Source organism: Erpetoichthys calabaricus, chromosome 4 (genome assembly GCF_900747795.2).
Source record: "Erpetoichthys calabaricus chromosome 4, fErpCal1.3, whole genome shotgun sequence".
In the NCBI taxonomy this organism is placed as follows: Eukaryota; Metazoa; Chordata; class Cladistia; order Polypteriformes; family Polypteridae; genus Erpetoichthys; species Erpetoichthys calabaricus.
The window spans coordinates 53300392-53317896 of record NC_041397.2 but is presented as its reverse complement, the minus strand read 5'-3'; the positions used below and the strand labels follow the sequence as shown (position 1 = coordinate 53317896).

Here is a 17505-nt window from a genome sequence, read left to right as displayed (position 1 = left end):
GCGAGATCCTGCCCCAAGTGGAGGAGTTCAAGTATCTCGGGGTCTTGTTCACGAGTGAGGGAAGAATGGAGCGTGAGATCGACAGGCGGATCGGTGCGGCATCCGCAGTAATGCGGGCATTGCATCGGTCTGTCGTGGTGAAAAAGGAGCTGAGCCGCAAGGCGAAGCTCTCAATTTACCAGTCGGTCTATGTTCCTACCCTCACCTATGGTCATGAGCTATGGGTAGTGACCGAAAGAACGAGATCGCGGATACAAGCGGCTGAAATGAGTTTCCTCCGCATGGTGTCTGGGCTTTCCCTTAAAGATAGGGTGAGAAGCTCAGTCATCCGGGAGGGGCTCAGAGTAGAGCCGCTGCTCCTCCGCATCGAGAGGAGTCAGATGAGGTGGCTCGGGCATCTGATCAGGATGCCTCCTGGACGCCTCCCTGGTGAGGTGTTCCGGGCACGTCCAACCGGGAGGAGGCCCCGGGGAAGACCCAGGACACGCTGGAGGGACTATGTCTCTCGACTGGCCTGGGAACGCCTTGGGATTCTCCCGGAAGAGCTAGAAGAAGTGGCCGGGGAGAGGGAAGTCTGGGCATCTCTGCTCAAGCTGCTGCCCCCGCGACCCGACCTCGGATAAGCGGGAGACAATGGATGGATGGATGGATGGATAATTATGAGTTTCGTCAATATGTAGTAAACATTGTGTATAAGCTGAAAAACAAAAACTATGTGTATGCCTCTATAGATTCTTTTATATTTTTGTCATTGTAAAAATATTTTAAATGTTTCACTTATGTATATTGTTATTTGAATGTTTGTGAAGACCTTTTGTAGTTACACAGTCACTAGCTGTTATGGTCTGCTCTGGGGTTTTCCTTGGAGTTATTTTTTTTTTGTCTTATTTGCATTTTAATTTTGCTGTTTTCCTTGTTAAGAGACCTGGGTTCGCTTCCCGGGTCCTCCCTGCATGGAGTTTGCATGTTCTCCCCATGTCTGCGCGGGTTTCCTCCCACAGTCCAAAGACATGCAGGTTAGGTGCATTGGCGATCCTAAATTGTCCCTAATGTGTGCTTGGTGTGTGGATACGTGTGCCCTGTGGTGGGCTGGTGCCCTGCCCGGGGTTTGTTTCCTGCCTTGCGCCCAGTGTTGGCTGGGATTGGCTCCAGCAGACCCTCCTGACCCTGTAAGTTAGGATATCGCGGGTTTGAAAAATGGATGGATGGAAGGATGAATATATGGTTTTTAGTATTATTCTAAAAACAGATTTATAGTTAATTATTTTCTTTTGGTACCTCATGTAAAGTTATATTTTTCTTCTTAATATTATTTAAACTATTTTATTACATTTAATGGTGGGGGATTAAGGCCCTAATTAAAGATCTCATTAGTCTCATAGGGCCAGACATATTTTCCAAATGAGAATAAACATCTGGGGACAACCCATTAAAATGTTTGTATTAAATAGCTGCAAAATCCTGCATGCGAAGGGCTCACCTACAGGGCTTCTCCCTAAAACACTATATTCCTTCAGTCAATAAAGTTTACATTTTATGTAGACACAGAAAAAAAATTAAAATATTTCATGCTGAGAAAAAATAAAAAGGTACAACCGCTGTTATTTCAGGAGCTCAATTGAATCAAGGAAACTGAAGGTTAATGATTAATTTGTACATTGTAATGAACACAGTGACTGAAGAGACACACACAAGTAGACCACCACAGCTACTTAGCTCAACACATATAAGACATACTGTACTTCTGTCTGCTATGATATCTTCCTGTCATTTTGACTATTACATCACTATCTGGTGTAACAATAGCAAACAGAGTTTAGATAAGCATTGTGGTCTATTGTGTTAAAACGCTCTGGCTATTTTGTCATGGAATGTTTGCATTTCCAATTAGACAGTAATGTTAATTCACTTTAGTTATTTTTTTAGATGTGCAGTCAGGAGGTAGGTGCTGTGCAGCCTTGTCTGTACTTCATTGGTGTCATATGGCACATTTGTTGATTCAGGTGTTTTGAGTACTGAAATTTGCATCTCCTGGGGCTCTTTGTTATCAGCTTTCGTAACGGCTGTCCTTTTGACAGAGTGTGACACACCGTTTATTTCAAATGTATATTCTGCAGTTCATGTTTTCATGAATATAGCTGTCAGTTCTTTCATGCTTACATCAACATCATTATCAATCTAACTCTAATAACTGTAGGTAGCTGATCTTCAGGAGTTTTTCTCTAGGCCTACTGGGTACGGTCTGTAAAGCACTGCCACCTGCTTCAGGCTCATTGGGCTTCAGTCTCTTTACAAACATATCCATAGTTGCTTGCCTCTGCCTGCGTCTTAATTGCCTGAAGAAATTCATTGTGCCATCATTGAACAAGTTTACATTACGGTTGGTCCTTTCTTTGTCAAGGTGATGTTTTTCAGCAAATGTTTGCAATTCTGCACATTTTGCAAGAAGGAATCTCCTCCATCACCTCTTCAATCTCCTCCTCTTCAGAGATCTCCTGTTCTGCCATCCTCTGTTACTCGGCTAAAAGTTGCTTAAGTGGACACCTCCATTACTGTGTTCTTCCACTAACTCCTCCACATCATCACTGTCAACTTCCTATTGACTCAGCCATAGACACAATTTCCACAACCACAGGGTCATTCTCAGGTGCAGGCTCAGGGTCAAATCCCTCAAAGTCTCTTTCCTGAACAACTTTAGGCCACAGTTTCTTCCTAGCTGATGTCAGTGTTCTTAAAGTTACATGCTTTTTCTATGAGCTGCAAGCAAGATGGGCTATTGAAATGTACATTCGAGAATTGAGAGAGGGTTAATTGAGTTTCACTGGTGATTTGGAAACACTTCTGGAACAGTGCTTTTGTGTAAATTTTCTTGAATTTAGCAATGACCTCCTGGTCCATCGGCTGGAGGAGGGGATTTGTATTGGATGGCAAAAATTCACTGGTTAGCCAGGGGAACTCTTCTGCCAAGTCTTCCTCCAAGACTTTGGGGTGGGCAGAAGCATTGTCCATAACAAGGAGTGCCTTCAGTGGAAATTGTTTTTCCTCAAGGTAATTTTTCACTCTTGGACAAAATGCTTCATAAACCCATTCAACAAAAAGCTGTCTTGGTTACCCAAGCTTTGGTATTAAACACCAAACAACGTTTTAAGGCTTTGTTTATGATATGGAAGGCACCCGTGTGATCGGAATGTATTTACTTCTTTGGTTGTACTTCAGGATTTTGGTCATGTTCTGATGCATTTTTGGGCACAAAAAAATGGTTATACTGCAGGTTGTACATGCATAGGTACGTTGGTGCTGCAGGGTTTTACTGTATTATACATCTGGTTAGTGAGTCTAGGTTCTCATTAAGCTAAGCTGTAGCACCATTGGGCTATGCTAACCTCCCGCATTCAGTGGTTTGGAGTGGCATTGTCTTTTGTTTGTGGTTAAAGTCTGTATTTTTCTCCCATCTCCTTATTAAGTTTTGGTCTCTTTTTGACGTTATTGTTTTGGACTAATTTTAGTTTTAAGAATTTTTAGCTCTACATTTTTGGACTGTCAGCTTTGACAAAGTTGTTATTATTACTTGTTGAAATTATTCTTTGTTGTTCCTTTCTTTTTTTTATATTTACACTTTCTGCAGTTTTTTTTTGTGATAGTGATTTCTGTTGCATTTCTTTACTCCCACAGATAATATGTGAATGTGTAATAATATATATAATATGTGTTAGTTAAATAAAATATTTAAAAGTTTTTTTGTGTGAGTGGCTTGAGTTTTAGATGTCTTTGGTAACACACCATAATTCCAATGTAAACAGTGTCACATTAAAGAACTAACTTTAAAAACATCACAGATACATAGGATTTGTTAGTCAGTAAAAATGGTGAGTGAACTGTCTCAATAACTGTGCAAGAAATGGCATTTAATTTTTAAATTTTTAAACAAGAAATCTTTGTTAAATTAAAACTAGTCACTCCTTTTATAAAAAAAAATTCACTTCAGAGTTCAAAGGAAATGATGAACGCAAAGGAAAAAAAATAGGTACACAACAATCTTTTGAATGTGCAAAATTAAGTGAATAACAAATATAAGGAAGTATTAAAATAACCTTCAAATCAAGATGAACAATCAAAAAATATCCATCAGGATAAAGTTTGAGAGGAACTGTAAGTATAATACAATGAGAATTATTGTGAGAGAAGAAAATAACGTTATCTTTGAAGCATCTTAGAAGAAAAACCAGGTCAGTAACGAAAGAGGAAAAATGATCAGGAAAACAAAACACAAGGGCAAAATGAAAATCAGTGCCCATATTTAACGAGCTCCTCATGAGTAGGAACAGTCCTGGCTCAAAAATCTCAAAGTGATGCAAATTTGGTCCTAGTCTTAAGAGCAGTAGTAAAAGAATTTGATCAACTTCCCTAATTTAGGAAACTATTCCTAACTTCACCAGGATTCAGGAGAGCTGTCCTAAACTCTCTAGCAGTAGCTGCTGGAAGAGGTCACTCAGGTAGAGATCGGCATGCACATTCCATGAGAGGAGGAATGCTTAGAAAACGGTGAACAACCATGAACATATAAAAAGATAAAAATTTGATAAAGACTGAATGATATTCGTAACAAATCTTGTCCATAACATGATTACGCAATCTAATCAGAGTATTTGTAATGTTACATTTTTGGGCCATAGGGAAAATACAGCTTTACAAAAGAGATGATTTAGGTTTGTCATAACCAAACATTTCTCAAAATTTGCATCAAACATTGAATGCCAATACAATGTGTGGGCCCCAGGAAAATTTGAGTTCCACTATAGAAACCGGGGAGGGCAATGGATAAATACAGCCTCACAGATGTCAAGCAGGGATCAAGGAGAGAGTTATGGCAATTGACTGTAGAGGACAATCGGGATCACTGGAACAATAAACACATCTTCAGTAACAATTCATGAATAGCTGTGGCTCATTTTTTTGGTATTCCCCAAGGTAATAACAACATGAAGCCGATTCTTCTGAAAGTACAGCTGTGGATCAGTTATTGTTAAATAATGTGCATTGCAGCATCTCAAACCCCAGACACAACCTTACCAACACAAGTCCCAGTTTAAATAAAAAGTTTATTAACACAAATACCCTACAAGAAAGCAAAAGAGACACAAAACTCAGAACAATTCTCTTTCTCTTTTCTTCTTTCTCCTTCCTCTCTTCTAGGTGAGCTTTGTCCTCTTCCGCCCGACTTTGACTCGCCTAGATGAGGTTGAGCGGTTTCTTTTATCTTGGGCCCAGAAGTACTTCTGGTACTAGGGCATAGCATGTCAGAAGTACTTTTGGGCGGAAGGCCCACAAAGTAGGGATCATAGATCCTTGCAGCAATTCCTGCCACAGAACCCAACAAGGCTGCCCCATGGGACTATACTTCCCAGCATGCCTTACAGGTGTCCGTACAGGTAGCATTGTCCATGGATCCTGCCACCTAGCGTATCAGGGGAGCATGTAGTCCTAATAGGCTGTCTGCCCTTGTTCATGCATCACACTGGCCTCCTGTTCCTTGCCCAATAAGCATTCCTGTTATTAGGCTTTATGCTTATTTACTGTTTGTGTACTCTTTCCATCTCAGTGTTTGTTACAGTATTATTCGCGATGCTGATGCAAAGTGGGAACAAACTATTTCTTAGCAAGACAAACTTTTATTCTAGTCAGAATTTTAGTGTAATTCTTAGGTGTATTTCTGAGGTGCTTGATAAATATATCCACAGAGTAATAGACAGAAAGGAAACTAACACACATGTATACTTGTTTATAAGCTAAATATCACTAGAATCATTTTAGAGAATTGCATCCAACCAAGGGATAAGGTACAATGTGATGTTCCCCATATTTATATCATTACATCCTGTAATGTAATTAATGCGACAATCTGAGTCAAATGGCATACCTATAATATAGTGTAAATAAATATCACCCTAGAAAAATATAAATAGCTTAAAAAAATTATAAGAAAAGCTTTAAAACAGAATCTACACTGTACAAAACTATCAAATTGAGTACAAGTAAAACGTGCAATAATTACTAAAGTAAGTGCTTATAAGTCTGGAGATTTAAAAAACCTTAAGAAAACACTGTGGAATTCATTAGTCATCTATAAAACAAATATTCTACAAATGAAAAGTAAAAAAGGAAGTTGCCATTGCCCTTTCTGTTTAGGCTTTCACAGATGTGTTTTTCTGCTTAATCAAATGACTTGTGATACACTACCCGTCAAAAGTCATGACAAAACAAGAAATTTTCATGTTTTTGATAGAAATTGATACCTTTTTTATCAAGATGCCACTAAAACGTACATTACTATTGGTATTTCTAATGGCTATTAATGTTTGAAATTACTGATTTTTGTTATGGGACTGCAAAGCACCATGTTCAGCACCCATTCTTTCAATGTCCTAATTGTCAAATCCCTAAGCTTAAATAATATTAATATAGAAAATAGTACATACAGTATGCCACAAAAGCATATTCTACAGATTTGAGTATATTTAAATATTTACTTATTTTTAATAAGAATATTTGAACATTAATTTTTGGCTAACTTGAAAACTCTGTTTTAAAGTGTTTTTATTTTTATCGAAACTCTCAATTTGTAAACAGTGCCAAAACATTTTTTAGAATGACACGACAATGTCAATGTTCTCTATGTCACTGCGTTTTATTTACACCATATAAATAAGCATATGTTTCACTGTTTGACCAGAGATTTCTCCCTTGCATCATTTTACCATATTCAGAGTATATTTATATGCATTAAAATTTGTGGAGATGCTGGCTTTAAATATTTATTAACACTGACAGTAAGATAAGCAGTTGTCTTGATGGTCAGGCTGGTTTGATCTGGTGAATTTAGTATGCCAGTGCCAGTGAATTTCTTCTGTAAACGAAGTGTGTACTGGTTTCATTTGTTAGTCTTCATGTATTTAATGGTGCTTTATTGTACTACGATTCTTGAATGTTAGTACAATTCAAAGGTCAGTCCTGAGTGTGAGCTCATTGACTATGGCTTGTGTTTTTTTAGCTTGTGCCTTCTGAGTTAATTGTTATTCTGTACAGCTTAAGACAGTGGATCTTGATAGCATGTGGTACTTTGACTCAAGACAGCAGATTAGCTCCTGAAACCCTTTACCAGAAGTCTTGTCCTATCATTGTACACACCCTGTGCATGATTTCTTCTGACAACCAGTTATGACTAGTTGTTGCTGTTCATCCTCAGAAGTAGCATGCTTGTTTTGCATGTGATAAAGTTGAAGGTGTCTATTGTGTGTCCACACATCAACAGATTGCTCATTTTAAACTCTTATTGCAAGATAATTGAAAAAGAATCGATCATTAATATCCCCATTCTCCACAATATTCATGTTGATGTATTTTATAAAAGAATTTATCTTTAACACCTGATCTGTAGATGTTACAGCCTTCAGTATGCAGTCCTAAGCATTAGTAATTTTAAAGACACTTTTCTTATAAGTTCGAATAGTTACCAACACTCTTTGTTGAAATTACAAAAATGATTTTAAATAATCAATCACAATTAGAAATAATTACCTGTTCTACCTTTATTTTCCACTGCAAACCTGGAAATAAGGTGTACTTTTAGGCATATGAACTTTCAGATAGGGGAAACAAAACAGAACAGTAACAGGACAATGCTGCACGATAGATGTCCTGAAAGCAGGGATGGCTGATTTAATCAATAGCTGAAAGGTATAATTAATATTTATTTTATTTAGTATCTTTCATAGTTCAGCCCCAAAACAGTGTGGCTTAAAAGGAAAGATTATATCCATCAGTTCATTCACTAAACCCATCCAGTCATCCATCCATTTTAAAAATTGCTTAATCTGCAAAATTGCTTAATTACTGGGTATGTAACATGAAGTTTTATTTTTATGTGGGAGAGGGAAAAAAAAGTACCTAGAAATAAGCCCACACAGACAGGTGAATATAAGTCCACTTCATTCAGACTAAGCAGGGATTGAAACTCCATGTTCTAACAGCACTAGACTGTGTTGTTGTGAATATGTGCCAATGAGATTTCACCACAACCTCATTAAATGTCAGTGTGACTATTAAAAAGAAATCTGTTTCATAAAATAGCAATCAAAGCTTCATGATTGTTTTTGTCTTCAGCAACCCCCTGATACTGCTCCTTTATTCTGCATTGCAACTTGCTACATTATCCACAAGATGGAGTCAAAAGCTGCAAGAACAATCTTACATGAACAAACATTTCTCACCTTAAGCCACCTTTCCACTCCTTTCACACCCCTCACTCTTATTCAGAATACACAATATTCTTAATTAAAGAAATTCTGAAGCAAATGCTTTCGGTATCTGCCAGTATTCAAGTGGGGCTCCACCTTTGACCCAGTTAAATTATATAAAAGTAATAAAATGAGAATATAGCAACATAATTAACCATTCTCTCTAAACAGTTTCCAAGCAGCTTACATAAGCATGCCCTTCTGTGGTTAAGACTTGTGTCAAGAGGGGTGATGAATCATGTGTTTTTTTTCTCCTTCTTTTAATCTTAAAGTATAAAGTCCAGGAATGTCTGTAGACTTTTCAAGGTTTTTCTTTGATTTGTATAGTTTGAAGAATTCCTCACTTGCTCCTCAACTTCCAGCCTGATGTCTTTTGTGCAGATGCCTTGCCTTGGCAATAAAAGGACAGTACTGTATATCGATAGTATGAAAACTGATTCATTTACACTTTGAAAGAAGCTGGTGCAGAAAGCACGACAAGCTGACTAGTAGACAGAGAGGATCAATTGGGACATGAGAGTATTGCCTTAGACTAGGGTAAAGCTGTACCTTTCCTACCAGGTAGCAAGCAGTAAGGCATTGAAAATCTGACACATAAAAGTTAATATAATGGACAGTTGCAATAAAGAGCCACACCTGAATGAAGCTACTGTAATTATATTGAAAAAGATTTTAAAGAGAATATCCTCAGATGCACTATATGGCTTTAAACTGTAAAAACTCAACACTTAGACAGTGCAGGTGGGGGAGTGTTTAGCTGTAAGGATGTTCTGCATTTTTCAAAAAGTCAGGTCACTATGTACACTGTCCTTTTATTACCTAGAAATTATTTGTCTCCTTGGTGTACTTAATCTGAATTTGCCCAATATATAACCTTTACTGGTGCACAATATTTTTTTCTAAAATATATATACAACTTAATTTCTTTTACCACAGCTGTGCACTATTCGGTTGACTGAGCACAGGTAACTGTGTGTGTCCTTGCCATTTCATTAACGATCTATATTTGTGGCAGTATCCTACATACTGTACTGCAATTCTTTATTCTTCAGACCACTGATATTTTGTGAATGTTTTTTTTTTCTCATGAGAAAATGTACACTTCTAAGAAATCAAATAAGTATTTTATTTGGGGGTGATGAAAGATGCTGATACTTTCATGAATACAATTTTTTATCAAAATAAAGTACTAATATATTTAAATTAACTTTTTTGTGGTGCCATACCTGGATTTAAAATGAGTTGAAAACTGCACTTCAAAAGCACTCATGCAGATTTAACTGACCCTATCACTTGTAGAAGGTATTAGGCAGAGGCAAAATTAAGACTCAGAATAGAGACATGCACAGAGGGTGTGAAGATATGAAGCCTCTCATTTGTCTGCTGACACAGTTGCAGAAACCAGAGCCACAACCTATCCCAACAGCATCAAGTGTAAAACAGGAATGTACCTTGCTAGTTTAAAAACATACTGCATACTGGAATCTATTAAAATAGAGTATTAATATTTTCTGCTTATTTTCTCAAAAGTCTGATACATACTTCAGTTTTTTTCTTCTATTTTATTCTTATAGTTCGTGATGCAGACTTTTACTTCAGTGCAGAGTATTCTATTAGCTTCTAGATTGTTGCATAGAATTTGATCCACATAAATATACTTTTTAAGCATATCTTTGTACATACTACCTATTCACGGTCTCTTTAAACTTTTGTTTATCCCATCTTTACCTGCTGTTGTTCTAAAGTTGCTGTTATTTTGTGTATTTTCTGCCTATAGACACAATAATATAAACTCACCTGTGTGTATGGCTTATACTAGCTCTTAAAGAAGTGCAAAAGTCTGCAAGTTATGGAAAGCTCTCCAGGGTCTTAAAGTAAAACTGAATGAAGATGGACTGGAGATATATTTTCTGAGACATTTCATTTTTGCTGACTATAAGAAATCATTTTCAAGCATCATCAACTGCTATAATAATACAGAATATGACTTATGAATTAATTAACAGCAGGGATGTAAATTTTGACCACGACGTAAACATTATTTAACCGACTGTACTTGATCTATTAATAACCTTTAATCATTAAACGAGATTCTCTGTTTAATTACAAATAACCTATTTCCCAGAAAATGTTTTATTCATGCATCATTCATTTTAAAATATGCTTCAGTATTAAGTGAATATATACCAGAAACAAGTCCTTTGACACTGTTGAGAAGTTCTGTAATGGAGGGACCCAGTAGGGTCCACAGCTACAAGGAAAACAAAAATGAAGGACAAAAGTCAGGCCTCAAGTCACATAGGTGCTAAGTGCACTGGCAATAATACATCCAGCAATACAGAACCACTAGTTCAGTGGGATTAAAAATAAACTTAAGCAGCAAAAATATTTGCTTGCACTACACAAAGCCCAAGGGCAGACTGCACTGCCAATCCAACCTTTTTCAGGGATGAAAATTTTCTGTAAGTGATTACGCTACATTTGAAAATGCTGTCCACACCTATCTCAGTTTTCTGAGGTAATAAGTGCAGCTTATAAAAACTCTAGGTTGACTGTGCAGAGCTATGAGCTCTTCGAAATATAGCTTATCAACCTGCAATATCCATCCCCTGAAACACTGTTGAATCCACATCACTCAATTTAAGTGTATCCAGATTGAGGAAAAAATAAAATACTGGTTCATGTCTCACAAAATTCTGACTCATGCATTTGCATAAACAGATGTATGACTATATTCCATCAGCTGGTATGATAGATAGATAGATAGATAGATAGATAGATAGATAGATAGATAGATAGATAGATAGATAGATAGATAGATAGATAGATAGATAGATAGATAGATACTTTATTAATCCCAATGGGAAATTCACATTCTTCAGCAGCAGCATACTGATACAATAAATAATATTAAATTAAAGAATGATAATAATACAGGTGAAAAAAAAAAAAGACAATAACTATGTATAATGTTAAATATTAACGTTTACCCCCCCTGGTGGAATTAAAGAGTCGAATAGTTTGGGGGAGGAACGATCTCCTCAATCTGTCTGTGGAGCAGGACAGTGACAGCAGTCTGTCGCTGAAGCTGCTCTTCTGTCTGGAGATGACATTATTTAGTGGATGCAGTGGATTCTCCATAATTGATAGGAGCCTGCTGAGCGCCCTTCGCTCTGCCACAGATGTTAAACTGTCCAGCTCCATGCCAACAATAGAGCCTGCCTTCCTCACCAGTTTGTCAAGGCGTGAGGCGTCTTTCCTCTTAATGCTGCCTCCCCAGCACACCACTGCGTAGAAGAGGGCGCTCGCCACAACTGTTTGATAGAACATCTGCAGCATCTTATTGCAGATGTTGAAGGAAGCCAGCCTTCTAAGGAAGTATAACCGGCTTTGTCCTTTCTTGCACAGCGCATCAGTATTGGCAGTCCAGTCTAATTTATCATCCAGCTGCACTCCCAGATATTTATAGGTCTGCACCATCTGCACATAGTCACCTTTGATGATCACTGGGTCTATGAGGGGTCTGGGCCTCCTAAAATCCACCACCAGCTCCTTGGTTTTGCTGGTGTTCAGGTGTAGGTGGTTTGAGTCGGACCATTTAACAAAGTCATTGATTAGGTCCCTATACTCCTCCTCCAGCCCATTCCTGATACAGCCCACGATAGCAGTGTCATCAGCGAACTTTTGCACATGGCAGGACTCCGAGTTGTATTGGAAGTCCGATGTATATAGGCTGAACAGGACCGGAGAAAGTACAGTCCCTTGTGGCGCTCCTGTGTTGCTGACCACAATGTCAGACGTGCAGTTCCCAAGACGCACATACTGAGGTCTGTCTTTAAGATAGTCCACGATCCATGCCACTAGGTATGAATCTAATCCCATCTCTGTCAGCTTGTCCCTAAGGAGCAGAGGTTGGATTGTGTTGAAGGCGCTAGAGAAGTCTAGAAACATAATTCTTACAGCACCACTGCCTCTGTCCAAGTGAGAGAGGGATCGGTGTAGCATATAGATGATGGCATCTTCCGCTCCCACCTTCTCCTGATATGCAAACTGCAGAGGGTCAAGGGCGTGTTGAACCTGTGGCCTAAGGTGGTGAAGCAGCAGCCTCTCCATGGTCTTCATCACATGTGATGTCAGAGCAACAGGCCGAAAGTCATTCAGCTCACTAGGACGTGATACCTTTGGGACTGGGGTGATACAAGATGTTTTCCAAAGCCTCGGGACTCTCCCCTGTTCCAGGCTCAGGTTGAAGATGCGCTGTAGAGGACCCCCCAGCTCTAATGCACAGACCTTCAGCAGTCGTGGCGATACTCCATCTGGACCCGCTGCTTTGCTGGCACGAAGTCTCCTCAGCTCTCTGCTCACTTGCGCTGTTGTTATTATGGGTGGGGATGTTTTTCCTATGCTGGTATCAGCAGAAGGATGTGTGGAGGGTGCAGTACTCCGAGGTGAGAGTGAGAGTGGGTTAGGGTGGTCAAACCTGTTAAAAAAGTTGTTCATTTGGTTTGCTCTCTTCACGTCTCTCTCAATGGTGGTACCCCGCTTCGAGCTGCAGCCAGTGATGATCTTCATCCCATCCCACACTTCCTTCATGCTGTTATTCTGCAACTTCTGCTCCAGCTTTCTCCTGTACTGCTCCTTCGCCGCCCTGAGTTGGACTCGGAGTTCCTTCTGCACGCGCTTGAGCTCATGCTGATCACCGTCTTTAAAAGCCCTTTTCTTCTGGTTCAAAAGGCCCTTGATGTCACTTGTAATCCATGGCTTGTTGTTAGCATAGCAGCGTACTGTTCTTACTGGAACTACAATGTCCATACAGAAGTTGATGTAATCAGTAGTGCAGTCAACAACTTCCTCAATGTTCTCATGAGATCCCTGCAGGATATCCCAGTCTGTAGTTCCAAAAAGTTCTCTCAGAGTATTCTCAGCCTCCGGGGTCCACTTCCTGAATGATCGTGTGGTTACAGGTAGGACTCTAACTTTTGGTTTATAGTGAGGCTGAAGCTGAACCAGGTTATGATCTCCTTTCCCAAGCGCAGACAGCGGGGTGGCGCTGTATGCGTCTTTAACGTTTGCATACAGTAAATCAATAGTCTTATTTCCCCGGGTGTTACAGTCCACATACTGGGAGAATGCAGGCAATGTTTTGTCCAGCATCACATGGTTAAAGTCTCCAGCGATTAGCACAAGCGCCTCAGGGTGCTGCGTTTGTAACTTAGCAACAGCGGAATGGATGATGTCACTCGCTGACTCCACGTCTGCCCGAGGAGGAATGTATACAATAACAACAATGACATGTCCAAACTCTCTGGGCAAATAGTAGGGACGTAAACTTACTTATTAACAGAAGGCTTGGTTTACAGAGGACTTTGGCAGTCTGTTGAATGTACAAGAAAATCTTAAGTTTAGCTGGAACACTGGATGTTTACAGCACAGTTTGTGAGCTTTGGCAAAATCCAGCGTGGCACCATTCATTCAGCTTTAGTCAGGATGGTCTCTGTTCCAGTGAACTAGTAACATGATTTTTCTAGTGAATCATGATTTGTATGATCACTTGTGGGGAAGTTTTTTTTTTTTTTTTTTTTTGCTATTATGGGGTGTGTTATAGGGCTGGTTTTATTGTATTTGTGTAGTTATTATTAAATATACTGTGTGTATAGACTACTGTGTTTTTTGCCAGTTTGTCACACAAATCCCAATGCAAATTGTTTTTGTGTAATTTATGTAGAATGTTCCATCCACTCAGTTAGTATATTAAAGCTATTAGATTGTGTTTGATGTCCTACAAATACAAATAAGCAATAGCATTTGGATGAATAATGCACTTGTAATCCACATGTCTGCAGGTTGGCAGTAGGTAGTATCCAATGTCTTGACAGTCCAAGGTTTCAATGGACATGGGATCCATCCCATCTTTTAATCCTAACAATGATTGTTTGTTAAACCACCACATAAATTCTTTCCCACACAAAACAATTACTTAATAAACTCTCAGTGAAAGGCTTTCCATGTTCAGCAATTTACCTGGTGGCTTTATGTTTACTTCCAGTGCATAACCTTTACCAACACCAAATCTGACTTTCAAATCTGGTGATAGTAAATGTGTGAGAGGAAACATGCCCACAGGACGCACTGCTTAATCTTTCTGTTGCACAAAACCAATCTTGCTGAAATGAGTGAATATTTTATTCTAATTTTTGCAGCTATTTTATACCAAGTTAACTCAGACTATTTTACTTTGTATGCATTCATCAGGAAACAATGATTGATGTTTTGATAAAATAAAAGTTCATTATCCAATGTTCACCATCCACATGAACTTTACAGGCTCTTTCCATGTTTTGTCTTAATGCTCTACTTTTCCTCAAAAATTATATTAAAGCAAATTGGCTACACTCGGCTGCCCTTAAGACTATATACAGTATATCCACTCATCCATTTTTATTCAATTGCAATTTTTATATGGGTAGCTGGAGAATATCCCAGCAGGGACACCAAGAATTATGGGATACCTACCCACAATCACACAAGGCCAATTTAGAGTCTTGAACAATGGGACATGGGAAGACACAGAATATCTAAAACCCCTGGCAGTCTGAGACCAGTTTTTACCCCAATTTGCAGGGAAAGGAAAACTAATGATTATACAGCATAGGCCTTCAGCATATTTTACTCTAAAATTGTAGTAACTGCATAAATATAAGCAATAATACGTCTGAATAATAAATCAAAGCTTTAGTTAAAAAAAAAAAACAATAAAATAACCCTTCTAAACCTAATACAAATTAAACTGAAATCAAAAAAATACTGACCAGAAACACACATGACTGCACGTCGTGTTCTTCATTATTCGTATAAAGTAGAGTCAATATAAAACAATAGGAGTTTATTGATTTTTACTCATCAACTATTTTTTTTATTAAAAAATTTTTTTTCTTACCTTCCACAAAATAGTAATAATATCCCCTTCCTTGATTGTCAGTTCATCTTCATTTTGTGCTTCATATGGAAATAACACCTTGCAATATTCTTTTCCTGTAAAATACGGATAGAATTTGCTTTTAACCTCAAAATGTGAGTGAAAATATATAGGAGGTATTTTCTGCAAAAATTAAACTGAAAATGCAAACTCTATTTTGCTATTTAAATTTTCAAAGTCTGGATACAAAAATGCTGCAAAAATTAAATGAAATTGCAATTTCAATTTCAAAGGCTAAGCATAAGAATGCTACAAAAATTAAAATTAAATAACCACATTTGCAATTTCATTTTCAGCCTGAACTGCAATGAAGCTGCAAAACTGAAAAGTAAAAAGCATTTACACTTTGCATTTTTTTTCTAGTTCTCAACATGCAAATAGCGTGGGTCAGTGGGTGGGGCTTTGTACCTTGATTCCCCACAATTCTTTGTCCTTCATAGCTGTACAGCCTTTGATTGATAGAATACTTCTCAATTCGACCATGTCTAAATCATGTGATTTTGATCTTTTCACCCCCATACTGCAAGCTTCACAGCAAAACTGTCTCACAAAATCCGAAGACCACGGATAATTGTATTTCTTAAGTAATTAATGTGCTATTTAATTACAATATTGTGACGTGTCTTGCCACTGCACGAGTATTGGGATGACACTTTGTAAGGGCTCGGTTCACCTCCCTAGAGAGACAGAGCTGAGGGACAAGGATCAGGGTTAATTAAGTGTGCATGGAGAAAGAGGGAAGCGGGTTGTTGGAGTGAGAGGAAAACAGAATCTGGCTGAAAAGGGAGTGAACAGTTAAAGGGCAGGCAAGAGGTAGACAGGACAAAGACGAATTGTTATTATTTTGGTGAAGTCCCCGTGACCCAGACAAAAGGCGTCGGTAGGGCATCGTTTATATTACAGCATATCAAATAAGAAGTCAGTCGGCATTTGGAAGACTTACCCGGACAAGCAGGACCTGAGTGTGTTTAATTTGATGGGACGTCACAATATTTAACATGATAGAAATTAGCCTTTATTATGTCATAATTTACATTTTTTTACATTGAAGTAGAAAGGGAATGCTTTGTATTTTTATAGTACTATAGTGTAGTGTCAGCACAGAGTACTGCAATGGCGTTTACATTTTTGAGTGGTTTGCTATCCTTAAAAGGACTGCTTGTCTTTTGCTGCACTAGTTTGAAAAGCCCATGCAAGTGTGCAGAGCTGTCCTTTTTATAGGCACTGTTGCAATTGGTGATACAATGCCAGCTCAATCTTTTGGTGACTCGTCCCTAGTTGATGTAATTGTCCTGTGCCGTTGCATAGCCCTTCCTTCAAAGTCATTGTCCCCAGTGGCCACTTCCAAGTCCTTGCAACAGAGCACAAACTCTCTGAAACAGCTGTATGGATCTTCCCTCCCGCTTTGGTCATGCAGCTGTTGTTAAGGGCACATCAGCAGGGTCTGGAATTGCTGTGTTGTCTGATGGCACAGCAGGGATGTTGCGTGCTGCACTGGCAGGTGGAATAGCTGGGATGTTAAGTGCAGCAGGTGTGTTCAACACAGGTTATCTGTAGGCAAGCTGGCAAAACTCCTAATGTAGAGATGCAGATATACTGATTTCTTTGCTGAACTGGTGCTGCAAACCATGTTCCAGGTCAGGATCTCAGCTTTAAGGCTCTCTCTTCATCAATACTTCACAACACCTCTATGATCTGCCTTGTCCTTTGCTTGCATATTTTTACCACCGCCTCTGCTTCTCATGGCTCACTTAGGGTCAGTGGCAACTCGATCTGCCACACTTTTCTCCAGCTTCATGAGCCTGAAGCTTGCTGGTGTCCACGCACCTGGAAAAATGGACCTTAGCAGATGGAGAAGCAGTGGTGGAGCTGCCCAGGTATCAGTCTCTCAGCTGTCTCCATCCCTGTACTGCTGCAGAAAATGGAACTCCAGGTTGCAGATCTGAGCCTCAAGGCTCTCCAGCACCTCTGCCGAAGAGCCATCATGGTGCTCGGTGCCGACGGTACTATACTACAAAAATGCAAAGCGTCCCGTTTCCACTTCAGTGTAAATAAATGTAAACTATGATGTAATAAAGGCTAATTTCTGTTATGTTAAATACTGTAATTAAATTGCACATTAATGTCTTCATAACTACAATTATGCGTGGTCTTCAGATTTTCTAAAATAGTTTTGCTGTGAATTTCACAGTACAGGGGTGAAAAGATCAAAAATCATGTGAATTAAACACAGTC

At 38.8% G+C, this 17505-nt stretch overlaps 1 protein-coding gene across 2 annotated transcripts in view; it reads right to left on the bottom strand.

Moving 5' to 3' along the window:
- sh3kbp1 (SH3-domain kinase binding protein 1) overlaps positions 1 to 17505 on the bottom strand; it is a 370773-nt gene that overhangs the window by 88644 nt on the left and 264624 nt on the right. For both annotated transcript variants that reach the window (XM_051926913.1, XM_051926912.1), the window contains exon 8: positions 15232 to 15326. In XM_051926913.1, coding sequence (XP_051782873.1) covers positions 15232 to 15326 — 95 coding nt within the window. The remainder of the gene's footprint in view (positions 1 to 15231; positions 15327 to 17505) is intronic.